Source organism: Thermobia domestica, chromosome 6, assembly GCF_964235325.1.
Source record: "Thermobia domestica chromosome 6, izTheDome1.hap1.1, whole genome shotgun sequence".
Taxonomy (NCBI): domain Eukaryota; kingdom Metazoa; phylum Arthropoda; class Insecta; order Zygentoma; family Lepismatidae; genus Thermobia; species Thermobia domestica.
The window spans coordinates 26,918,018-26,945,589 of NC_137459.1; the positions used below are offsets into that span (position 1 = coordinate 26,918,018).

The window sequence follows — 27,572 nt, forward strand, 5'->3', positions numbered from 1 at the left end:
AAGTAATCATTTAAGCTACAACAGAGAGATGTACTAAATATTTTGAAGTTGTACCTGACATATCTCAAATTTATTGTATGTAGTCGTACTAGAGGTGGCTCATGAAGGAAGTAAGGAAGTCGTACTGGTAAAAATTAAGGTTGTTTCGCTTGAAACTGAAAGAAGAAAAACTATTTGATGGTTTAATTGTTGTATACAAAAATCAATACATTACGTAACCTTTATTTCCTTCGCTTCAAGCGATAAAGCTAATTTTTCTCAGTGTGACTTTCCTTACAAGCCGTGTAATTTTAGTAACTAGTTTCTAGAGAGAGAGAGAGAGAGAGAGAGAGAGAGAGAGAGAGAGAGAAGGCAGAAGGGAAAGAAGAAACAGAAGAGTCAGGATATAAGGGAAGAAAGAGGGTAAAAAGAGAGAGAAGAGAGAAAGAGGACAGAAGAGAAAGAGAAGAGATAGAGGACAGAAGAGAAAGAGAAGAGATAGAGGACAGAAGAGAAAGAGAAGAGATATAGGACAGAAGAGAAAGAGAAGAGATAGAGGACAGAAGAGAAAGAGAAGAGATATAGGACAGAAGGGAAAGAGAAGAGATAGAGGACAGAAGAGAAAGAGAAGAGAGAAAGGACACAGGAGAAAGAGAGGAGAGAAAGGACATAAGGGAAAGAGAGGAGAGAGAGGACATAAGGGAAAGAGAGGAGAGAGAGGATATAAGGGAAAGAGAGGAGAGAGAGGACATAAGGGAAAGAGAGGAGAGAGAGGAAGAAGAGAGAATAAGAGGGTAGTGTATGTTCGGGATTTCGCACTACTAGTATGCTAGGATTAGTAGTACGTGCCATAACTTATTTTATATGTCAACTTTAAACCAGATCCGTGAATTCACACTGAGTGTTCTTATCAAGTTTCCAACCAGTATATAGAATGCATTTACAGCCAGTATGTACAAGCCAAACCAATTTTTCTTAGCAGTACAACTGTTAAAAAGGCATTAGGGCCACGTGTGGACTGTCAACAAGTCAAATATGGTCACCGTCACAAAGAATTAGCCAGTTGCCATCGAGTCAAGAAACATTAGAAGGTTAACTTCGAATTCGCTTGAATAAGTCTCGGCCTTTAAGAGGGGGAGAATTGGTTTTGTTTGTATGCTAACAATACATAAATGGTGATTGAAATGCTGTATCTTACACATTAGGGTTTTGGGGATATTTTTCATGGATTATACACGTGTGAATGTAAGTAAGCAGAAATCAATTTCTTAGCGATGAACATTACATTCATTCAATTTTAGAAATAATTGCACAGTTAAATCTAACCAAGTTTCAGAGTTTGGATTAATCTTCAAACATTTTACACACAGTCCATACAGATGATGTACTTTTCTTGCACAACTTCTGATGTCTTTCTATTGACTTCTTATCGATGGTGCCACTCGTACGTACGTAACGAATGGATTAACTATTCTAAAACTTATAAACATGATATCCAAACTTCCAGAACATGATGTAGTAGAATTTAATCCAATATAAAAATATCCTCTTACCAAGTAAATATTCTGTATTTTTTGTATCAACACTCATTAGTTCATCTGTTGTTGTAACAAAACGACTTTGTTTGCTTCCTTTATCTTTCATCCATGCTTCAGCTAAATTATTCTGATCACTTCGCTGACAAGAGGAATCTTTTAGTCTGGTTGGAATGCCCATCTGCTGTTGACCCCCTCCTAAGATGACCTGCAATCACAAAGTATATTTTTAATTAACTGATCTAATTATAGTGCAATTAATAAGCAACAAATTAACGATTATTCCTTTGAAATTGTAGAAGGTAAATTATAGACTTTCAGTCAAGCAGCTACAGCATCATCCCTATTTACCCTAGGATCATGGTTTGCACCTCATTGCAACCAACTACAACATTGTAGCATCAGACAGAAACAGAGCCCGTAAGGTGCTTAACAACTGCGCATTGGGCGGCACATCGACCTCAGCCAAAAATATCCAGAGAATTACAAACAATTATTTGCTCGTCTCATGTATTGCCCGGCCAAGGTACTCTTACGTGGGCTTTTATACGGGTATGTACGTATATTTAAAATTGCTTGAAAATAACTACGGCTTAACTGACATTTATTAACTTCAACATTTTTTTCTTTTTACAATGTTAAGCTGTTCTACAGATTGCCTACAGAACCTGAAAACTAGTATGTAACTTCATTATCTTGAAATGGTAAAAGTTGCCATTTAAATATATTCAATATAGAATTAGAGCTCCTTCGTGGCTAAGCGGTTAGCGTACGCGACTTTGGCGTGAGAGACCTGGGTTCAATTCCCGTCGGAAGCACATGTGGTTCGGATTCCACGTTCATCAGTAGGTCCCGTCTCACAGACTCGCTGCTGACAGGGATGTTAAACTCAAAATCAACTAAACTCAAGATACAGAATTAAGAGAAATAGAGCCATACAATATGCAGAGCACGGACACCTGGCTTAAACAACAGACTAATAGGAAATTTTAAGTTGTATGCTGTGAAATTCCTGGATGTGGTTCACATCTATATATATAAAAGAGAACGTACAAATCCTTTGTTAGCTCATCACGCTAATACGGCTGAACCAATTTCTTTCATTTTTGGGGGGTTATTAAGATTTGGACCCTAGATGGTTTTTATCATATCACTTTAATTTTCAATTACCAGTGTCTTGAGATAATTGACCATTCAAGTGTCCATAACGTAGAAATCCTTTGTTAGCTCATCATAGCTAAATCTAACCGTATTTATATGCAACCCACATGACCGTGTCACTCGGCGGGTTAACATAAATGACAGGCGATATAATGTTAACATTTACTGCAATCTTCTACGGTTTTTATCATATCACTTGAAAGCGAAAAAGTAAAAATTATCTAAGTAACAAAGTTTATTGCGTTCCGGGGTGACCCCAGCGAAGCGGGGTGAACGCTGCTAGTTTTGAATAAATAAATAAATAAATAAATAAATAAATAAATAAATAAATAAATACTACATTTGTTCTTCACATGTTAGGAGGAGAAGGAGGGGAACATTTTGGTAGATTGATTAACTGTATTAATGTCCTTTGATAGCAGGGAGGCTATATAAGGCGACATCTAAACCTTAAAGTAAGATCAAAACCACTGTAGTATGTTCGATGCCCTTCCATCAGAAGTCGTCTTCAAAACCACACGCCCTACCCATTAGACAAGCACGATGACGTGGAACATTTGAAGAAGTGTTTCGAGAATGGTGGCGGACGTGTGAGCACGTTTGGATTAAGATTTGTAATGTTCAATTATTTAGTTTTCATTTAAGGAAACACTACCTGTATTGATTTAGTAGTACATAATATGCATATACCAAGAATTCAGGGAAACTCGCTTACTTTTAAGGTCAAAGATAATAGAATCATTCAAACCTGAGCGAACTGCTACGTTCAGAATTATTACTCATAGAAAATGATTTCTACTGAAATGAAACCTTCAACTTCTTGAATTAAAGGAAAACACTAGACAAAAAACTTAATGAGCAGAGAAGAATCTGCAAAAGCTGGCCTTGAATTCGACAATGATGAAAATGTTTACACTGACCTTCAATTTTTTTCCTGGTTCATCTTCAACCAATTGTCTAGCAATATCTTTGCACTTGCCTCGATACGTCTCAGGGATTTTGCTGTCGCATTCCCAATCTCTGTTGCTGACGTGGGCATATAATGCAGCAGGTGTCGCATGGGTTATTCTGGTAGTTGTTACAAACCCTACACAAGAAGTACATGCAAAGTTATTAGACAAAATAATTTATCATTGATTGTAAACACATCATACAGAACTTCAGAATGTATTTATGGTGTATGATAGTATTACTCTAATTAAAAAAAAAATGTCATGTAAACAGGTCTCAATTTATGTAAATGCAATAGCCAAGGATTTTCGACAATATTGCGCACAGCAAGACCGCTGAATAGATGTTCACAATAACCACAGATCATGTGCATTTTAATCATTTTGCTTTTGGTGATCGAATTATCACCACAGGTAATGAACTACCAAAATATTCATCGAATTACAATGAGGAGTGACCCACATGCTTAGTGCAGACGTAAATTGGAATTTTATTTGTTGTTGCTTTACGTGTGCTCTTTAAAGTTACAGTTATATCTCTTCAAAGTTACAGGTAGATCTCTTCAAAGTTACAGGTAGATCTCTTCAAAGTTACAGGTAGATCTCTTCAAAGTTGCCAATGAAATGACTGTTGGAACATAGTTATTGCCCACCTCAAGCTGGGAGTTTACCACGCCACTATGATTAAAGAGCATATTCTAGGGGAATAGGGCATTTCAAAATTTATGACAACAGTAGAGTATCTTATGGATTTTTATCACCACACTTTCATTGAGATGTGTATCCTAAGGAGGAAAGAGACCCAAATATTTTCCATAAACTTATTCTCCTCGTGCGAAGAACGGGTATTTCAGCTCGTAACCATAGAGAGTTACGAGTTAATTTTATGAAATAACTTAATTATATTTTTAAGTTTGGACAACAATAAGAAAAGCAATTTACTTTCACAAAATGTAGGAAATGGCTCAAAATTTTCGAAGAGTTAAACTCTAAGAACTAGATTCATAATTGACAATTACTGCTTTTTTACGTGGATAAGATTCTACAGGTGTGCCTCTCCCAATCCAGCGCCTGAGAAACAAATCATACAACCAGTGACTCATATTAATATCTATGCACAACGAAGTATCTCCTGACTTTACAGACAACCTATGTCATAAATTCTAAATTAGCAAATCCTATTTAACACTTCAAAAATGAGCTTACCTGTATCCTTGCCAGCTTCTTGCGCCCAATTCATGATGGACGAAAGCTTTGCTCGTTCGTTGAGAGTGGTATCACAAACATTGTATGTCACTCTGGAATCGAGACCCAGTGTTTGATAGTTATTTTTCACTCCAGTGAAGATAGCTGTAGCTGTTCCTGCTGAGTCAGGGACTTGCTTATCCACGTTATAAGTCTACAGAAAATTACGATAAAAAAAGAAAAGAAACAATTTAGATGTTTCTGGTTGATAAAAATATGTTGATAGTGACAAAGTTCTAACATTAGAGTGAGTAACCATTCATATTTTGTATTATTAGCAATTAAGCAGGGGTGCCAGATTTCTGCATTTAAAAATACGGACAATTGATTTCACTGAAAATTGGCGAAAAAAACATTTAATTAAATAAAAAAAATGAAATAAAATATTTGAATTTAACGTTCCACGTTTACGGTCTTTAGGCTAAAAGAAACTGATGATAAAGGAAAGTGAATGATGATGGGATAATTGATGGAATGAGAATGTAGGAGGAAATGGAAGTATCCCGAGAAAACCCACCACAAATTTACTTGACCAGGGATCGAACCAGGGGCTCCACGTACGAGAGGTAATGGGGCGTTTACACTTAGTCGATTTGCGTTCGATTCAGTTGAATTGACGGCACTTTCAACTTAATCGACCGTGTAAACGGGAATTCAACTTAATCGCCTGTTGATCGAAAGCGACTAATCGACTGACAACTGAATTGAAAGACGTTCTATTTTCTGTGGTTGAAATAATTGAACACATCCATCGATCTGATTCGGCCTAGTTGCTTCGATTTAGTGGCAAATGCAGCGAGTCGATTTAGTCGTGCGACTAAATCGATTTAGTAGTGCGACTAAATTGACCAAGTGTAAACGCCCCATAAGCGCTCTACCACTGAGCCACCATTCCCCCCGTTTAAGGGAAAATTACCTTCTACAGTATATAACAAGATTAACATAGAAAATTAAATACATATGACACTACAAGGTTTTTTTTTCTTGTTCTTCCTTTTCTTGTGGAATTATGCGATATTTGGTTCATTATATGTTATGTTTTTAAATATGTTTAGTGAAATATTCTTATGTTAGGAGGTAAGGGGCCCTCAGGTTTATATCTGTAATAGACTTTTCAAGGTGAAGCTTTTTGTCCCGGGATTGAAATAACATATTTATTTCCGGTTTTACTAAGGAACATTTTTCTCCTCGTTCACAATTCTCTGCACCGTTCGTGAACTCACCCCACAAGCCACTACGTTTTTCTCACAGAGCCCACTGTTTGTTTTGTGATGTTTTACGTGTCTTGAAACCCCTTCGGCGTCTCTGGCATGTAAAATTTGAGGGGGGCATAAAAGAAATTGATTTAAATGGTACTTCCTAATCCAAATTGTTTATTATCTTCGATTCCATTTTTAACCTTCTGCTTACCTTCACGGATCCCCTGAGGTATATCAAGAACTCTGTTATAATCGTTTCACAGCCTGAATATTATATTCCAAATAAAAATTTATTATTATTTATATGTTATTCTATCGTTAGTAAATAATTAAATTAGAAGAAAATATTGAATATTTTATACTTCAAAATATTGGGGGAGGGGAGACGCCCGTGATTGAAACTGAAAGAGTGCAAAATGCCTGAAATTTCGTCTGTGAGTGGGTAATTGGTGCAGTGGTAACTGATAAGGAAATGATAATTCAATTTATTTTCTGAGCCCCAAATAAAAAATTCGGACATTTTGTCACATTTTAAGAGTATGAAAAAAAATGAAAAATTTCAGTTTAGTGTTCCACATTTATGCGCTTTAGACTAAGGGAGTTGATGATTAAGGCAAGTGAATGATGGAACAATTGGTGGAATGAGGAAGTGGGAGTACCCGAGAAAACCCATGGACACGATGTTGTCCATCATAAACTAACTTGGCTGGGGATCGAACCAGAGACCCCACGCAACAGAGATAAGCACTCTACCACCGAGTCACCATGACCCTCAACTCAATAATTGAGCGGAGTGCTATGAGCAGATAATGAACCAGAGTTTCAATTGGAGCAAGCAAGAGCAACAAAGAGGCTTGAATGAACCAAGGATGTTATAAAATAGAGGATCTGCCCCTACAAGAAAATCGTGAATCCATACGTCACTGCTTCGCCACGCCTACTCTGCCCACTCCGCGCCACTAAGATCGCAATGTTTCGAGTCAACAATCATTGCGGAAACGAGAGTAGCCAATCAGACGTGCCGGATCAGACGATGCTCGGTTGGTTTTTGGCTTCATTGAGTTCTTTTGATGAAGATATGTATGGGCAGATCCTCTACTTTATAACATCCTTGGAATGAACACAAGCACGTGTGAGCCTCGTTGAGCGAGTGTGAGTCTCTTGGCATTACTGAGTGTGAGTGCTTTAGAGCAGTGATGACTAAACGGAGGCCTGCAGACCGAATTCAGATCGCAAATAAAATTAGATAATTTATGATTTAACTCCCTCTTTAAAAAAATACTCCAGTCTTAATTGGAAGTGTGTAGTTGGCCATCATACTATGCCTGAATCGAGACTGTTTTCGAAGGTGAAAGTACAATATTGCCCCCGGACAGGGGCGCAACCATTGGGGTTCACCGGGTTGAGATCCCCCTTCAAACTTTCTAACTCAAACGTACATTTGCGCACTTTCTAAATAAAACTATACTTGGTTAACAAGGAAATGATTGATGTAGCATGAAATTTTGATCTTACACTTCATCAGTACTCCTTCTTTTACAAAAAAGAATCGGGTTTTGTCATTTTTTTCTGAAAAAATAAGTGAAAGTATTTTAAAATTACTTAATCGTCTTTTCGGAAAAATGAAATCTTTCAGTTTTACGTCCCACGGTTATGCCGGTTAGGCTAAAGGAGACGGTGATGATGAGAGATGAGTGAAATGGTGGAATGAAGAAGGTGGGAGGAAACGGGAGAACCCCGAGAAAACCCACGAGCACGGTGTTTGTCCACCACAAAGTTCACTTGGCGGGGGCTGGGATCGAACCCGGGACCCCAAGCACCAGAGGTGAACGCTCTACCACTGAGCCACCGCGCCCCCCTCGTCTTTTCGGGTGTAGAATAATACCCGTTCAATATCACATAGACATAGTACCTTGTAATATTAGACTCGTACCTTGTAAACGTGCTTAAACGGGATGCCTATTTAAGATAATAATACAAGAAATGCTATGTTTAGTGCCTCTTACATAATTACACATGAGAGATGGTGAGATAGAACGAAATATACATTACACATGTATATGTTCAACGACATTTATGCTGAAGGAAACGGGTAATTAATGAAATACAGTTATAAATAGAAATAAGACAATGTCTCAGAAAAGCAGAATGTTTTTTTTTTTTTTTATATTAAAATATCGATGCGTTACATTTTTGCAAACTCACTGGACCTTCAGCTTCATCAGGTACATTGGGTGAGGAGGAATTCTGTACCAATCACAGCAAAATTCTGCGTATAGAAAAGCAACGCAAAAATACAAAAAAAAAAAAAAAAAGTTATTATGACTCATCATTATAGGTATTCTGGCATCATTGGCAGGTCACTTTCATCAACTGAGAAGCTTCCACGGTCTTCCGCTAATTCTTCGTCTTCACGTACGATTTCTCTGTTTCGATACAGTCCATCAATTGTGGCCTTCTTCGGCCCCTTCCTATTCTTCGTGCCACCATAGACTCTAGCACGTTCCTCATGATACAGTTCCTTCTTACCCAATGTCCTAACCAGTGTCCTTTTTTCAATAATATCTAAAATTGTTTGTTTGTCGCCCACCATTTTAAACACACATTGATTCGTTTTCCGCTCGATCCAGCTAATTCTCTCCATTCTTCTCCACACCCACAGTTCGAAAACTTCAGTTTTTTTTAATCATTTTTGCGTAATGTCTATGTTTCTGCCTCATACAGCACAATACTCCACACGAAGAATTTTATGAGTCTTTTTCTCAACTCTTTATTCAAGGTCCCACAAAATAGACTTTTCTTCCTCCTAAAGGCTTCTTTCGCCATTCCTATCCTTGCTTTTATTTCACGTTCACACTTCATATCATCACTAGTAGTGCTACCCAGGTATCGAAAGCTAGTCACTTGCTCTATTTGCTCCCTCCCCTCCTGCTTCTATGTTTGATAGCGACCTCTTCGTTCCAATCACCATGGCTTTCCTCGTCTTTCTAACACTTATTTTTATCCATAATATTCAAACCCGTTCCTTAAATTTTCTAGCATGTTTTTTTTAATTTTCTTCTCAGACTCCGCAACAAGCGCAATAATAGCTCATGATAACCGCTATGCCGATTATCGGAAAGTAAATCGCCAACTGACGCAAACCGTTACAAAATGTGCCCAATTACCTGGTAGAGCTCCTTCGTGGCTAAGCGGTTAGCGTACCCGCCTTTGGCGTGGGAGACCTGGGTTTGATTCACGGGCAGGAGCTCATGTGGTTCGGATTCCACTTTAATCAGTAGGTCCACGTCTCATATAGCCTCGCTGCTGAACGGGACGTTAAACTCAAAATCAACTCAACTCAACCAATTACATGGTAATATATCTGACGAAATAAAAATATTAGTTAATTGGCGAAAGTGTTACACATGGATATTTTCATTAAAAAGCAATATGATTTGCGCAGAGGCTGTGTGTTATTTTGAATTACTAAAGCAAAGTGAACATGAACCGGAGTTTTATGAATAATGACGAATTAATGGAATGGGAATCTGAGAGGAAACTAGACAACTAAGAGAAAAAAGCGATCCTTTACACCAGTGGTTAGTGTTCTACCGCTGAGACGCCGCTCGCTTAATTTAAGAATTAGTTTCGTACTAAATCATTTCCAATTGGATGTTCTTTGCTCGTATTGTCAGTAAACTCCACGGAGAAAACAATGAGAGAGCAAACCTAGTATTGATAGAAAACACTGGTAAATAGGCAAACAAAACGTAATCAATAGTTTTGCAGATAAAAGGCATAGTTGCAGATTTAGGACTAATTGTACACTGGTAACACTTCGTTTATTACATCCACCTATCTCGTTCCATCTCAATATTTGCTCAATCTGTTCTCTCCGTTCAGATTCTGATCGACAGGGCCAGTTCTACCATGTGTGCAATATGTGCATATGCACTTGACGGCAAGTTTCGAGGACCGGCAAAATCTGTTATAACTATATTATTTAAAATAAATATTTCTTATTGCAAACAGACTTCACGATGTTGGTAGTTAAATTTACAAAGCTGACCTCTTATTTGAGTACTACATTCATAAATAATGATTAGGTCGTATTAGTATAAGATCATATGGACACCGCTAAAGCAAAGGATCAAACAAATCCCAGCATGAATTTCTTGACTGTTGTCAAATACAAGAGCTCAATTTTCGAACAGTAACAAACACCATTTTTTTTAGTTATCACTGTTTAGATATGAAAACTAGTCTTGTCTTTGTCACAAACAAGTTCCTTATCATTGAAGGCGGAAACAAGTTTTTTTTTTTTAACAGATGTAGAAGGAAAATCAAGAAATAAAGATAAAAGAACTAGTTGCACTGGAATTGCAAACTGATATATTGAGATTGAAGTTCGATGTTGAATTCTATTAAAAAAAGATTATATTTTCTCTGCAGGTGTGTCTGCATTATCTTTCACTAACATAATAGATTATTATTATTAAAAAAACTGATAAGCTTGCAATGAGATTGTATTTGTACTGTTTAGCTCTTTCTGAGTGCGAGTTCACTTTGCATCCCCTTCGTTGTTCGTGATAGGAACGGCAAATGATGCCATTACACGAGGCGGCAAATCGCCTAGGGCCGTCCCTGATTATCGAAACAATCCGCTCCTACGTCACACATCAAAGAGTTGGAAATAAGTGGTTTGTGCCATCAACCAGATATTTCGACAGAAAGTTATGTGATTTACTTTTTTTTTTTAATCAGACTATTCATCGAGGATTTGTGTATTTTAACATTACGCAACAAACACTTTGAACGGATGTACAAAGACAATGGGATATGAGTAATTTGTTACTTATGTACATAAGAATAACAGGAAATCATTACATACCATTTTCTATCGTAACGTCAAGATAATAATAATAGAAGCGGGTATGACGCGTTCGTTATTGCTAGATTTTCCTGCTGAGACAATGGGATATGAAGCGCTAAATATCAAAACATCCGTGCAGAAAAATGTGGGCTCTTATCAACAGTTAATGCTTCTAATCTACAGAGTAAGAAAAAAAAGTAAGGACAGAAGCGGACATTTGCAAAACAATGCAGAAAAATAATATATTTTTTTCCATCAAAAATTTGAGGATCTAACCAAACATGGTCAAAGTAGTTATCTTAAGTTAAGATTGTTGGAAAGCTAAATATATATTTAAGCAACCACACAAACATTACGTATATTAGACTTCCAAAGTATGCTATGGGGTGACTTATGGTATCTTACAGAACGACAAAGTCTGTCCGTTTGTCTATTGATCGATATCAGATCGAAAACATTAAAATAAATAGCGACCAATGTTTTATTTTTTTTTTATGATTGCAGAACGATTTCCATCTCAGATCTATACCACACATCGTTGGGTTCCTGATTCAATCCTTGGACAAGTAAGATTATGGTGGACAATATTGTGCTCGTGGGTTTCCTCGCTGTATTCCAGTTTCCTCCAACTTTCTCATTCCATCATACACTTGCTTTAATCATAGTCTAACTTGTCCTGAGGGGCATAAACGTGGGACGTTAGGCTTCAATACTTCATTTCAAGAAAGATTTCTATATTATATATGAGCGGCTCGGAGGAACAGAATAAACGCCACTTCCTATGTAATTTTATTAGGTGGAATTGGTTGAGATTGTACTACAGAAGAGTATGTAGGTAGTTTCATTTCGGAAATGTACCTGCAGACAACAGGGAAAGGTTGTTTGATATGTGTTATTACATTGCATTGCATTGCATTGCATAGCAATGTTGAACTTTATTCCAGTTTACTTGAAAGTCGGAAAATATGACCTATCATTGTCTTGCAATATATAAACTCTGTTGAAACCTATTCTAGTTTCCCCCCTGAACTTCATCCAGAAGTTATCAGAATCCTTCTGTGTAGAGAGAAGTTCACAAAGGGAGCGATGAAAAAACATTTAAACCGTATTTATCACCGGAGTATACTGTGTAACGACTGTTCTGTCTTTAAACGTTGATAAATTCTATTAACTATGTCCATACAATCATCTTATTAATTTATGTACAGGATCGGCCTTAGGTAATTTGCCGCCCCGTCCAATGACATCATTTATCACCCTCCCTCTTTCTCCAGAAAGAACAAATCTTAAAATTGTGGCTTTTAAGTATGCTACCCCATCATGAACTACGAAGGGGAGGGAAACATAACTGGCACTCAGACAGGCCGAAACACTCCAAATTCAATCTCGTCTCTGTTTTTTTTCTTTAAATAATAATAAATTATGCTAGTGAAAGATAAAACACACACAAACATCCAGAGGAAAGATGATAATCCCTTTGATAGAATTCAATATCATGCTTCAATCTCAATGTATCAGTTTGCAATTCCAGTGCAACTACCTCTTATTTCTTGATTTTCCTTCTATATCTGTTAAAAAAATTAAAAAACTTGTTTCCACCTTTAATGATAAGGAGCATGTTTGTGACAAGACAAAACTAGTTATCATACCCAAACTGTGATAACTAACTAAATGGAACAGGTGTTCGCTTCTGTTTGAGAATTGAGTTCTTGTAATTGACAATAATCAATCAATTCATGCTGGGATTTGTTTGATCATTTGCTTTAGCACTGTCCATATGACCTTAAACTAATGCAACCTAAACATGATTTATGAATGTAGTATTTAAATAGGGCAGCTTATTAAATATAACTACCATCATCATGAAGTATGTTTCCAACAAATGACAGATTTTGCTGCCCCGTCCAAATGCACGCGTTGCTCATATGGTAGAGGCAGCCCTGATTATTAAAATATATTTGGTGCTTTGATTAGTTTTGTTCTATTAATACTGAGAAATATTTCCAAAGCTGTAATGAAGAAGATTCTAGAACCAGTGGAGCCAGTTTCAATGATAATTCCAAACACCAAAATAGTAGGGTCTAATACCGTATATAGGAAGAAACGTGCTTCTTAAATATGGTCCAGCATTTAATGAATGAAATGAAATCTGAGTTTTACGTCCCACGGTTATGCCGGTTAGGCTACAGGAGACGGTGATGATGAGTAATGAATGAAATGGTGGAATGAAGAAAGTGGGAGGAAACGGGAGAACCCCGAGAAAACCCAGGCACACGGTGTTTGTCCACCACAAAGTTCACATGGCAGGGGCTGGGATCGAATCCGGGACCCCAAGCACCAGAGGTGAACGCTCTACCACTAAGCCACCGCGGCCCCCAGGTCCAGCATCTAAAGAATTGGTTAAATCACCATTCACATCCCTATATTGAAACTAGAATTAGAAGACTCACCATCACTTCCGGTTTGAGTATTGGATTCTTGTAGTTTGCAAAACTACCGTGGTTTGACAATGTGGAGCAAAAGTAACTTGTTTCACAAATGCTACCCGATATTTTGTCTACATTTTGAACTGTGCGATGGTTGATATTAAGGTTGTGTTGCCCACGAGAGAAAATTTGGTTCTTTCTTGTCTCGAAAAGTATGTTTAGTTTTATTGGAAATACCCCTGTATCTCTCGCATTTTGTCACGAAAAATTTAGTCTCGTCTCGTCTAGCAAAATTTTATTTCAACTTCAATTTAGATTTCTTAACTACTGTATATAACAACCTCCCAAGAGCGAACATGTGTTTTCATCGCGTCAAAGTTATTGTTTCTACATTGTGGTGGATTTTCTTTATTTCATTTTCAGTTTAATGGCCCTTTTCAGCAGAAAGGCTACATGTGACTTGGACCTACAGCTTAGCGTGGGATCCAAACCACATGAGTACATTGTGATGGAGATCTGGCTAGTTTCCCTAGTAGATACCAATACCATATTAAAAGAAGTGAGGTACGTTTGACAATGTAAAACTGCGGTACCCTTCCAAACAAAGCAGATTGAATATTAAACAGGAAGTCCTTGCTTTATAACTTCCGGTTGCAAAAAAGGGTTAAGCTTTATGATAGGATCGTTATTGAGACACTGATTCCGTATTTTTTTTTAAAAAAACAAAAAAAATGGTGACGTATTACAGTTTTGTTCTAATGGAATCAGAATTAAAACCGAAGTAGTGCCAAACTTCTACAACTTCCCACTTTGTCCTATTGGTATGAATGTTGAAACCGGTCGAGATAAAAATACACCACCACTTCCGGTTTTAGTAGAGAAATAAAGGTAGGAATGGAATTTACTCTTGGAACACTGAATCCATAAAAAAAACTACTCGCTGTCTATTATCATTTTTGCTCTACGGTGATCAACGATCAAACTGACCGGAAATGGTTAATTTCATCCATTTCTGGTTTAAATAGGGGTTTAACGGAGGAAATGGAAGCTACTTTGGGACGCTGAATAGACTACAAAAAGCCGCTGCTGGACATCTTACTTTTTTCCTCTATGGAAATCAGTATTGAAACCGGAAGTACTAGTAAATTTGAAGCACTTCCGGTTTGGGTATAATGTTGCAACTTTTGACAGCACGTTCCCTTGAGACACTAAATGGATACACTAAACCGTTTCTTACTTATTATCGTTTTGTTCCGTAACAATGAATTGAAAACCGGAAATGAGAAATTTCAACCACTTCCGATTTAAACAGAAGGTTAAAGGAGAAGGTGAAACCTCTTCTTGAGACGCAAAATTGATTTCAGAAAACATCATCTCGTTATCTCTTGCCACGTTAACTCTGATGATAGGCAGTAAAGATGATGACATAAGAGAAGTTTCAAATTCATCCGGTAGATGTCAACCGCTGGAGGATGTTTGCCGCCGCCATCTATCGGAGAGATGTGTAATTTCTACTACTTTTGTTTCAATAGTAGAAAATGGGATATGAATAACTGTGGTTAAAGTCACCGTTATCAGTGACTCTAGTAGACGTTAAAAAGGATCACGCACTAGAAGTTTCAATTTCAGCCGGTAGATGTCAACCGCTGGATAATGTTTGCTGCCATCTAACGTTGAGATATTGATAAATATCGTGAAAGTCGCTGTTGAACGTGAAGATAGTAAGGAATTTGACTATTAATGAAATCGCTCTAGCTATCTACTGCAAAAAATGAAATAAAATAAAATAATAATGTTTCGTTCATGAGTTATCGTGTAGGGTAACGGACGAACTAATATTACAACCTTGTAATACCTATTTGCGTTACATTAGTAAAGATGAAATAAGCTCCGAGCTTCCTTGTCGATATATAGTTAGCATACACGCTTTAGATTCTAGGGATTTGGGCTCGACTCATGTAGTTTGGAGCCCATAGTAAGCTGTAGGTTCACGTCTCATGTACCCTCGGTGCTGAGAAGGGAGTTAAATTGAAACATAGCCAACCACAAAATAACTTGAAGTGACGGTGACAACAATGGTGATGAAGCAATTGTTGATCCTAATGTTAAGAAGTAGATTTAGGAAAACGTACTAAACATATATAAGCCCCGTGTAGCGTAATCGCTAACGTTCTTGCCTTTCGTGCGAGTGGTCCCTAGGTTGGATTCCTGGTGGGTACATTCGGTCGGAAAGATTTAAAAGCCTTTCCCGTTCACCCATACTAAATGAGGTTTTCCTGAGTTCTCATCATTCCCACCAGGCAAAATGGTATCTGACATAATGGTCCCAGGCAACTTCCTTCCTTCCCAATCTTTTCGTCCTCCCCGATTACCCGGAAAGCGAGGGATGCCATCTCTCATACGTGACGAGCTAACATTAGCATAGATGTCGAAAGCCCAGAAATCAAATTTAATAACGCTTATTAGTTCAAATTTCTAATTACTTACTCCAATGACCTCATATCTTGCCTATAAAAGAGTTTATTTTTGTAAAAGTCTAAACCAACGAAAAATTGAGGGTTCATAATGATAGTTAAGGCTGTAATATATATACACCATTATGTGGACATTTCCCGTGGCGTTTCCTCCTACCAAAGTTTGTTACTTTTCTACGTGTGGTTTTTGCCCCCCCACCAAAAAAAAAAAAAAAACATGAATCAGAATCAAAAAGTGAAGTCGTCGTTGCTTCACCAGAATTGCGGGTAGTGGGGAAGCACAAAACCTAAAAGAGTTAACAAATTGGATAAAACTTTCAAAACGGGTTATTCTTAACATTCAACTAAAACAAAACCACTTTATATAATCGAAAGAACAGTACGTATTACAGTGGTGCCCACCCCCCTCATGTCCATGACGCACCCCCCTCAATTGTCTATTGTCTATCCGTAGGTGTTCTTCCATGAAAAAAAATCTTTTCGATTCATGTTTACACCCCCTCAAACATATTTATATAGATTTTTAACCCCCCCCAAATATTTCAATGACACAGTTTGGGTCATAGCCCCCCTTTGTGGGCACCCCTGCCGTATTATATTTGAAGTAAAAAAATCATGAGAAAGAAAAATAAACATATTACATATAGAGCTACAATTTGGGTAGTAATAAACAATAATTTGTTGATTGTCGTAATGATGGAATGGGTCACCAATATATTGACCCATGAACCGCCAGACACTGCGAACATCATGATCACATAGCTAGTATATATGAGACTGCAAATGTAATTCTAACCTTTCTCTCTCCCTCACTCTCTCTCTCTCATAAGTGTGTGTGTGTGTGTGTGTATGTTTTCCTTTCATTTATGATTTACATCAAGCATGCCCTTCTCCTTGAGCAAGACCAGTTTTGTGAGCAAAAACACCGCTCAATTTTTCTTAGGAGGAAAAGTAGAGGAATTCAGGACGATGTGAAATGCTACACGGAAAATTTCCTAGAAGACCGGAGGAAAATAAAATGTGTTTCTCCCATATTGATACTTGTGAAGTAAATGATGAAAAATGCAATGAGAAATCACTCTGAAGTTTCAGGAAGAATAAATCTCTCTCAATATATACAGGGTGGAAGGTAACAACACTGAAAAACTTTGGGAGGTGATTCCTTATATGAAATGAAAGAAAAAAGGTCTAATAAACATGGATCGAAAAAAGTCTCCTTTCAGAGTTATAAACCGCTGAATATTCGAAAAATCACGTTTCAAAACTCCCTGGCTTAGAAACTATAGGGCCTATCCCAAGCGGTTTAAGGAATTATACAGGAACTAGTTACGCATTCTGTCTAAATATCCATGTTTCAGAATTCACCGGTATTAGCGAAACGAACGCACCATTCAGTACTTAAAGAAGTATTCCTGTACCTCAATTTCCTTTTTACAGTTCGTTTCGCCGATAACGGAGGACAGTAAAACATGGATATTAAGCTAGAGCGCATACTAGTTCCTGTGTAAGTCCTTAAACCACTTGGGATAGGTCCTACAGTTTCTAAGCCACGGCGTTTTGAAAAGTGATTTTTCGAGTTTTCGGTGGTTCAAAACTCTGAAAGGAAACGTTTTTCGACCCATGTTTATTGGACCTTTTTTCTTTCATTTTATATAAGGAATCACCTCCCAAAGGTTTTCGGTGTTGTTAACTTTCCACCCTGTATATGTATCATACTTGAAGTTAATTTACTTCGTATATTGAGGACCCGGCCAAAAAACGTTACCACTAATATGAAATGTTTTCTTCTTTTCTTTTCAGATAAAAGACGACCACACGATTATGTCTCGAGCAACGAAAGAAGACTCCAGTGTCGATGGAAGTGTATCAATTATCTACAGTAATGAGAAACAAGTTTAGAATGTGGTACAAACAAGATTCATCATGTATGTTAACCATTCGGCGAGTATATGATAAATTTGAACAAACCGGTGTTGTGGTCAATAATTACAAAGTAACAGCAAACACCCAGAAATGTCAGAATTGAGTACAACATTGCAAGGGTGCAAGAATCCATAGTTAATAATCCGAAAAAAGTAACTTTCTCGGTTAAAATGTGAAACAAGAATACCTGAACGATCTCTTTGACGGTCTTGAAACGGTATCACATCCAAATTGTACAAGCACTTACTGACGTCAATAAAATTGCCCGTGTAAAAGTAGCAGAAATATTACTGGAAATGACCAGAATAGATCCATCTGTACGGTTTTTCTTTTCAAACAAGGTAACGTTTCATGTTAATTGTCGTGTTAACGAACATAGCTGTGGTTTGCACTACTGAACACCCGTATGAAGTGAGGGAACACACATGGGACTTCCCGAAGAGAGACGTATGGTGTGCTGTTTCTATTGGGAATAGTGGGTTCCTATTTTCTAAGATTGCAACGGTAACTGGTCTTCCCATTTGGATATGCTAACTCATTACGTGGGAAACAATCTTGCAACAGAAATGTCCGCATGCGGTTACTTTGAACAAGATGGTGCGCCCACACACTACTACGCGGATGTTCGTAGTCTCTTGGACAGGACATTTGGTCAACGATGGATTGGCCGATGTAGTCTACTACCATGGGCATCAAGATTACAAGACCTAAATTCATGTTCTTTCTGGTTATGAGGGATGGTAAAGAAGCGTGTGTAGGCAACGAAACCGTGAGACACATATAATCTTCAACAAAGCATTTCTGCGGTGATACGCTCTATACCTAAAACATGTATTCAAAAGCCATAGGTTCAATGGTCGACATAATGTTTATCTGTATTAGCACTTCTGGTTCACAAGTTGAAAGGTTTATTAAATATGTATGCTAACTGTGCTAACTTTTTTTTGCCGGACCCTGTATTTAGCTGAAATTTGTTTTCTTTATAATATGTAACGTTATTTATATACTTTTTATTGTCTTTATGTTACATATATTGCCCACAATTCGAATCACTAGATAAGTCAACACGATTCAACACTAATTTTTATATGCAATTGCAAATTCTAATAACTGCATACCTTGAAAATTAGGCACGTCAAATGCATAGCACGAATAACTTTCTTATTTTCAAAATTGAATGAATAATCTTTCTGTTGTCATAGCAACACGAAACAAATAACTATCTCTAGTTACAGCAACTACCATTACATGAACATCAATCTATCTCAACATATATTCTACATTTCTTCTTCTTCTTCTTCTTCATAACATATTGTGCACTTTCAAGCACCGTTGTCCAAAATAGCTACAATTAGAAATGGAAGTAATTCACAGATGTCAGATATACAATATCATTGTATCTTCATAAATTTGATAAATTACTTTATTTTTACATGAAGCAGTTAATCCAGTTTTCTATCTTCCCTCTTTCTCTTTGTCGTGTCTTGTATTTGTACGGAAGACAATGCTTGAAACCAGGGAGTGTCATTTTGGATTGAAGGGGGTTAGTTGCACCCCTGAGTTTGACTATAAATAATTATATTTTGATTAACATATCAATGGGGAAGGTAAAACTTTATATAAGAGATTCCTCCAACCTCAAGCAAAATTTAAAATGATGCCGGTGATGGAAACGTGTGGCAAAATTAAGAGAGGGACTGAAATAAATGACTTTTCATCTAAAACCATTTCCTTCTTCTGGTTGGTGGAATCTCTAGTCTAACTCATTAATAAAGAATATTAGCTATTGTTAGTAAAATAATTAAAGTGTTACTGCACCTTCACAAGGCCAACATTAGGAAATTTTTCGAAATTGAGGTATCCTTCCTCTCCACTATGTCCCTGTTGCTGCTCTTTGTAGATCCTTCCAGCGGTGATCGTGGTGATTCCCATTCCATCTCCAACAAAAACTATCACATTGCGTGCTCTTTTTAAGTTTATCTTATTCTCAATAGAGTGTCTTAGTTGGCTTTCACCGAGAGATCTCCAAAATTTGGCATCTGGAAGCAGGAAAGTTCAAAAAAAGAAAGAAAAAGAAAAGGAATTAGTCAAAATTTTCTCTCTCATTACCAATTTCTTCCATAAACAGTGAATAAGTTAACAGTTCTGCACTAAACGATCCAGATGAAAAACAAAAAGAAAATCTACGTTGTAAGCTGCCAGCCCCACCAACTGTTTTGCATATCAAAATGTAAATATAGTAATTTACATATATAATTTAATATAATTTAAAAGCCAAATTAAGTAATAATTTTAATTATATTAGGTTTAATTCAGACACATAAATAGGTATAAATGGATGTATTTATATTCAAAAATGATATTCATATTAGAGTTTAAACGTATTACTTTAAAAAAAAAAATCTCTGTCTAAGAAGCCCTCATCTTCACAAAATTTCAACTTTCACATCACACAACAGGAAAATTCGAGAAGCCAAGAGTTCAATAACCTTTGAGCTAACATAGTTGCTAACCTAAAGTAATGGGCATGTCCAAAAAGAAGCAGGTTTATAACATATATTCTATAAGGAACAGAAATTGGAGAAATGAAATGAAGTTAGAAGCATTGACTAGCAACTATTGTTACTTCCAAACTCAACTCTATTGTTTGCGGGTACACACTTTAATGCTAAATTTTTGTGACAATAAGTGTGAAAAATCCAATTTGACCTGTATTTTCACACCTCTGAGGAAAACCGTTAGTCTGGTAAGCGAGCCTGACCGAAAAAAAAGAAAGAAAACATAGCATTTATGTCAGGAGTACCAGATTTAAAGAGTATATTATTAATAAGTAATATTTAATATTAAAATGTTCTTGGAAATTCCGATACCAGTTAAGAAAAATGTTTTACGCGACCCTGTATCGTATTTTGTTTCCCGCATGATTCCAATTCACTCGCAAAGATTTTTCTCAGCCACCCTTGGAGGGTGTCGAGTGGTATGTCTGGAGGGGGGAGCTAGCAGACAACTCACCACCAAGACGTTTTTTTTTCTTTATCTAACCTCGAAAAAGATGACAACTCCAAGGACCTACAAAAATAAGTAAATTACTCATATACTTTATTATATGTTTGATTATTATTTGTTATATGTAAACATTTCATAGTCAATTTAAAAAAAATGTAAAAGGAAAAACAGAAGCAGACGAGTCCACCATTTCCCGCCTGCAAGAAGGTAATTTTAGAACCTGCCGCTAGAGCCGCTAGAGTGCACTAAACACCAGAGACACCAAACGTCTGCTGGGAGATTCCTAACGGGTCTCCACGACTAGTAAACAAGATATAAAATTGTGATTTAATAAAATTGTAATAATTGTTTGGTATAAAAGACATACTGGGAGTGTGTGGATAAACTCTAAGTGTCCGTATAGATACAGAAAATGGAGTGACAGTATGTAAATTTTAAATTATTTACAAATTTGTCAAAATGTCGTCGGCTCAACGCGGGTGGCACATCACAAAGGGGATAAGGTCAACAACCCCAAAAACAATGAAGGTAGAGAGAGTCTCTACGACTTTTGAGAGACAACCAGCGGAAGTAAATACTGTAGCTCAAGGGGTAAACAGTTAGTTCTTAGTTAACCACCGGTCCGTTCACCTCAAGCACAGAATCATTTTCGTGGGAAGATGTGTTTAGTTCTGATTATAAAGTGCGGTCCAGATAGTGTATAGTTAACGCTATGATTGACACGCCGAAAACTCTCAACAAAGTGTTTCACTATTAAAAACTATAATTATATTAATAATAACGATCAGTTACTATTGATTATCGTTACTTTTCAGAAAATTAATTTTGTTTGATAACCGATAGTGAAATTCAGCCAATAAATTAACATGAAACTTGAATCAGGTGAAGTGTAATGAACAGTGTAACTACTAGCCTGTTGTTGTTTCATCTTGTGTTCGTTCGGCGTTATTAATTCTTGATAGACAAGACGACAAAATCTCAGGGCGAGAAGGACTTCGCTAGAAATGCCCTAACAGATTAAAAAAAAAAAAAAAAAAAAAAAACTACATCATCATGCTAACGTAGTAAATGGAAGGTGGTAACATCGAATATCTTGAGGATAGAAAATCACATCGTCCAGAAGATTAATACAAGAAAACACATCGAAAGCAATAGTATCTCACTGGAGTGACGAAGATTAATTCCAGAAGAGAAGAGGACTACATACAGTGAAAGTGTAGTGACAATGACAGTGAAAATAGTAATTCTCTCTTTTTTTTTTTTTTTTTTTTTTTAAAGGGCTTAATATAAAGTGCACACATGATCGATCGATCCTCATTTATTTTCTTACAAAGATCAGTTTTTTTTGTGTATAAAAAGATGTATAGTGTTTGCTAGTGTCCGTGATTTAGTGTTCAAATAAATAGATATTCGTAAATCTAGCTTGGAGTGGTGATCTTTTAGATGCCCATGTTCCTGGAGGCAGAGGTGAGTACCATTGTATATTTGCTTATCTCTCTTTCAGATGTGCCGCTTGGCCGGGTTCAGGAGAGGCTGTGAACACTCTTTCCCAGTCTTCATTTAAATTTTTATCTGATGATAGAAGATCCTCTGGTAAGGGGATGGCAGAGAAAATTGAGTTCTAAAGGCCATAACCAGGGGAAGTCGTCAAAGGGGCAAGACGACTATAAAATATGAACTCACGTGGGAGGAGGATATTGATTTCTGTAAAAGAAGATTAAAATTAATTATCTAAATAATTTTTTTGGTTCAACTGTGTCAAATTTCTTATGAAATCCAATTCTAGTTTTAATTTCTTTTTGTTTTTTTTTTATGGTTAAGCAGATTATTTTATATCTGCTAAGGGATTACAGGTGTCAATATTTCCTCCACCCATCTCTCATGTGCTGGAAATTTGAGAATATATTCTTTGTGATGACTTCAGGTGACCATGCAAACGCATTCATCCAGCTTTGAGCATGAGAGAACCCTTTACATAGGGACTATCCAGAGTGATGCCCTTAACAACGTGTTAGCTTTTTTTAAAGAAAAGTGTTCGTGAGGGAAGGAAAAATCAAACTCTGACGTGGCTGCACAGGGACACTTATTTGCTAAAGGATGTGTACTGCACAATAGTGACATTTTGTCGCAATATAAGTTGTCGTCGCTTCACGGGGAGGGGGTGGAGAGGTGAGCAAAGTTCCTCGTGTAGTATACCTGTAAAAACATTGTCTATGGGTATAACAAGCAAATTCCTTCGTATTACAATCTAAGGAAATCTATGACGTGCCAGACGCCTTTTATTTTGATATATCTGTTGTCAGCTCATCTATTCTGTTATATCTAGACTAGAATGCAATCTCTCGTAATGCATGTGTCTCCTCAATTGCCTCACGATTGAATCAACAGTGAACATTCTGCCTCTCCACCAAGAATTGAATCCAGGACAAGACAATAAAACAAAAATATGTACGAATAACCATTTTTGTATTTATTTATTTATTTGCTAAATGGAAGGTGTAAATCAATGATCAAGGAAGAAGTGATCATAGATGTTCATTTTACTTCGACCTCACTCACCCTCGCCCTCGCAGCAGCAGTTGGCCCTCGCCCTCGTTCACCCTCGCCCTCGCGAATAGAACTTTCCAACGCCCTCGCGCGCCCTCACCCTCGCTGTCGAAACTTGTCCTCGCCCTCGCGCACCCTCGCCCTCGCCGTCGAAGCTTGTCCTCGCCCTCGCGGCCAAAACTTGTCCTCGCCCTCGCGGCCAAAACTTGTCCTCGCCCTCGCGCACCCTCACCCTCGCTGCCGAAACTTGTCCTCGCCCTCGCGCACCCTCGCCCTCTTCGTCGAAGCTTTTCCTCGCCCTCGCGCACCCTCACCCTCGCTGTCGAAGCTTCTCCTCGCCCTCGCACACCCTCGCCCTTTTCGTCGAAGCTTTTCCTCGTCCTCGCTGCCGAAACTTGTTCTCGCCCTCGCGCACCCTCACCCTCGCTGTCGAAGCTTCTCCTCGCCCTCGCGCACCCTCACCCTCGCCATCGAAGCTTTTCCTCGCCCTCGCGCACCCTCGCCCTCGCCGTTGAAGCTTGTACTCGCCCTCGCGCACCCTCGCCCTCGCGGCCAAAATTTGTCCTCGCCCTCGCGCACCCTCACTCTCGCTGTCGAAGCTTCTCCTCGCCCTTTTCGTCGAAGCTTTTCCTCGCCCTCGCGCACCCTCACCCTCGCCATCGAAGCTTGTCCTCGCCCTCGCGATAGGAGTTGTCTATTATCCTCGCTCGCCCTCGCCTTCGTGCTCAAAGCTTTTCCTCGCCCTCGCGCACCCTCGCCCTCATATCATTGAGGGCGAGGGTAATTGAGGGTGAGGAGGCCTCGAGAGGGCCTCCTTCGTGAGGATCAGAGCATCAATTATTCAACCTATTTGTTGAATAATTTCCTTATCGTCAGTGGCGGATCCAGGGGTTGCGATCGGGGCGATCGCTCCCCCCCAGAAGAGGAAACTTCTTTATTTTATATATACAAATAAAACGCATCCCAGAGTTTGGAGCTCTTAAAAGTAGCTCTAAGTAGCAGTATTACAACCCACCACCCCCACCAGAAGTCCGTCCTGGATCCGCCCTTGCTTAACATACGTCCTAAAGAAAGGAAACTAAACATATCATCGTATAACTTACTGTGGAACACCTAAAATGGAACAACTGTTACAATGGAGATCTCGGTCGATAGTGACGTTTACATCATTTATCAACAGTACCCAATGCCTTTACTTCAAAATGTTCCTTGAACTACGATGCAAGCATAAGTATTCAGCCACACAAGGGCGGCTCTCCTGAGGGTGACGGTGAAATCAAGGTTTGATGAGTGGCGGTAGAGTGACTGCCGCGGACTATCTGTCAGAATTTGACAGTCAACACGTTGGCCATCCCTGATGTATGTAGCGTAACTGAGGAATTTGAACAAATTCAAAGAGAAAGATCTAAAGAGCTTAATTTTGAAACTCCGTCAGCAAACAAATAAAATACTTCAGAACACTATTGTTGAATTATCACTCGGAAATATATACCCACTCTAACCTATAACATGAATGACTTCATTGATTTGAATGTGAATCTAAGTTAATTGGTATTTTAAAATATAAACTTAAATGTGTCAATGTGCTTGTAAGGTTAATTTCGATGCTCAAATATTGTTAATATTCACCACTAATAGAGATACATTTGTCCTACCTTAACAATGTTAAAATTTTAATTTTTTTTTTCAATAATTGCCATAAATATGAAACTTTTTCTTAAGAAACTACCCTAGGGGCCAATTTGTGGACTTTATCACTTTGGTCTTGGTTCATTTTTGGCAGCTATCATTGTTGGAAAGTTTACTTTCAGTAATTCCCACAATTATGAAATGATATCTTTCAAACGTTGTCTCAAGGATTTCTTACACTACAAATATGTAAAGGCAAATGAAAAATGAAATCTTTAGTTTAAGATTCCACGATTATGCAAGCTAAATGCTAAAGGAGACAGAAGTGAATGATGACAGAAATAGTTGAATGAGAATGTGGTAGGAAACTGGAGAATCCCCAGAAAACCCACGAACACGATGTCCTCCACCACGAACTTACTTGGATGGGAATCGAACATGCGACCCTTCGAACAAAGGTAATTTCTCTATCGCTGAGCCACCGTTCCTCCCTAAATGACACGCTCAGAGCTTAGCGCCTCCAGGGACCTTGGAAAGATTATCGAGCATAAAATGATTTAGCACTGACTTTTATAAATCCACCAATTCAACAATTAATAATGTCGTGCAAACTTTAAGATTGTAGTAATGAAAGAAAAGATGAAATCTTTAGCGCCCCAGAGTTATGTAACTGCTAAAGGAGATGGATGAAATTGCAAGTTAATGATGATGAAAGAAATGGTGGAACGGGAAAGTAAGAGAACAAACCTTTATTTTCTTTAGCACAAATAATTAAATGTGTAGATTAATTGATTTCCAGAAATTTTATTATAATTAGCAATTAAAAACTGAAAGGGCGATCACAAACTTTTCTTGCCCAGGACCTCGCAACAATTTGTTACACGCAGCCATACATCATTAAAACAGGAGTAGAGTGACTGAATTATTTTGCTCTGTGGTTGAAAAGTAATAATGCAAAACAGACAATTATTGACTTGAAGAGATAGGATAGTTTAAAAATTCTGACTGGTGAAAGCTTTTCCTCGCCCTCGCTCACCCTCACCCTCGCCATCGAAGCTTGTCCTCGCCCTCGCGCATCCTCACCCTCGCTGCCGAAACTTGTCCTCGCTCTCGCGCACCCTCACCCTCTTCGTCGAAGCTTTTCCTCGCCCTCGCGCACCCTCACCCTCGCCATCGAAGCTTGTCCTCGCCCTCGCGCACCCTCACCCTCGCCATCGAAGCTTGCCCTCGCGCACCATCGCCCTCGCTGCCGAAACTTGTCCTCGCCCTCGCGCTCCCTCGCTCTCGCGTCACTGTGGGCGAGGGAACGTGAGGGTGAGGATGCCCTCGAGAGGGCCACCCTCGCGGGGGTGAACATCTCTGGAAATGATAGACTGTTAAAAACCTGTAAAAATGAAATGAAAATAAAATGACATCTTTAAGTTTTACGTCCCACGTTTATGCCAGCTAGGCTAAATGAGACAGTGATGAGAAATAAATGAAATGGTGGAATGAAGAAAGTGGGAGGAAACGGGAGAATCTCTAGAAAATCACGCACAAAATGTTTGTCCACCACAAAGCTCACCTGGCGGGAGCTGGGATCGAACTAAGGACCCCATGCACTAGATGTGAACGCTCTACCACTTATTTCTTTAATTTACCGAACGTGTCTCATTAACTTGCTTAACTATTACTAGGTTTCTACTTGTTTTACTCGCTTGACTCGTTTTTCTATTAACCTAGAAAGACAGGGACACGAACGCAGAAACATCGAAGACAGTTAAAATTCCAAAGGCTTTCCCATCAGAAATCGAACCCGGGACCCCAAACAACAAAAGCGCATGTGCCAGTCACTAGACCAGCGGGGAGGGCAACTACTGAGCGACCGCGGCCTGAAACTGTAAACAGGATCGCTCTTAGAAATTTCAATTTTCCCCGGTAGATGTCAGCTGTTGAACGACGCATGCTGCCATCTAATGACACGAGGTGTAATTTCTAGCATTCTACAATTAACAGTCCTTGTTTTAATAGAAAAATGGATATGTTTAGCCACCGTTAACCATGAAGATATTAATAAATTCAATTTATTAACGAACTCAGCTGTAATAATCGCTCTAGTTATATATTACTAATAAAAGAAAAAAAATAAAACAGAATTCAAAAATGCGATTTGGTTCAATTTATGCGATTTCGTTCATGAGATTCGATATATTAATATTACAATCTTTTAAGTTCTACTTGCGTGGTTCTAATACATGGATTAATAAGGCATGAATTTAGATCTGCAGCTGGTATCAAACTATGGTGAGCAATATAAAATACAGTAAAGCCACGATTATCCGCGGAATTGGGTGGCAACGGCACCGCAGATAGCGAAAATCGAAGATAATCCGAAAAAAGAAAAAAATACTGAAAATGAGATGCAAACACACACACACACACACACACAAAAAAAAAAATCAGAATAAAATTCTCGTTTTTGATACCGTACAGCAATCGACTGAGTCGAGTTGCACTTCGAAACGTGCACTATTGTTGGAAATATTGATTTAAAAAAAAAAAATATGCAATTTATTTTTGTGTTTTAGATCAGCCGTGTGTAACAGCCGGCCCGCGGGCCATATGCGGCCCGTCTAACGCTGTCTTCCGGCCCGCTGGTCAGTT

General features: G+C 38.2%; 1 protein-coding gene across 1 annotated transcript in view; it reads right to left on the bottom strand.

Annotated features, from left to right (window-relative positions):
• The window catches only part of LOC145687899 (alkaline phosphatase 4-like), a 166,149-nt gene that overhangs the window by 19,491 nt on the left and 119,086 nt on the right, over nucleotides 1-27,572 (bottom strand). The window contains exons 3-6 of the mRNA XM_081761442.1: nucleotides 19,566-19,786; nucleotides 4,832-5,024; nucleotides 3,596-3,762; nucleotides 1,533-1,722 (exon numbers count right to left, since the gene is read on the bottom strand). Of these exons, the coding sequence (XP_081617568.1) occupies nucleotides 1,533-1,722; nucleotides 3,596-3,762; nucleotides 4,832-5,024; nucleotides 19,566-19,786 (771 nt within the window). The remainder of the gene's footprint in view (nucleotides 1-1,532; nucleotides 1,723-3,595; nucleotides 3,763-4,831; nucleotides 5,025-19,565; nucleotides 19,787-27,572) is intronic.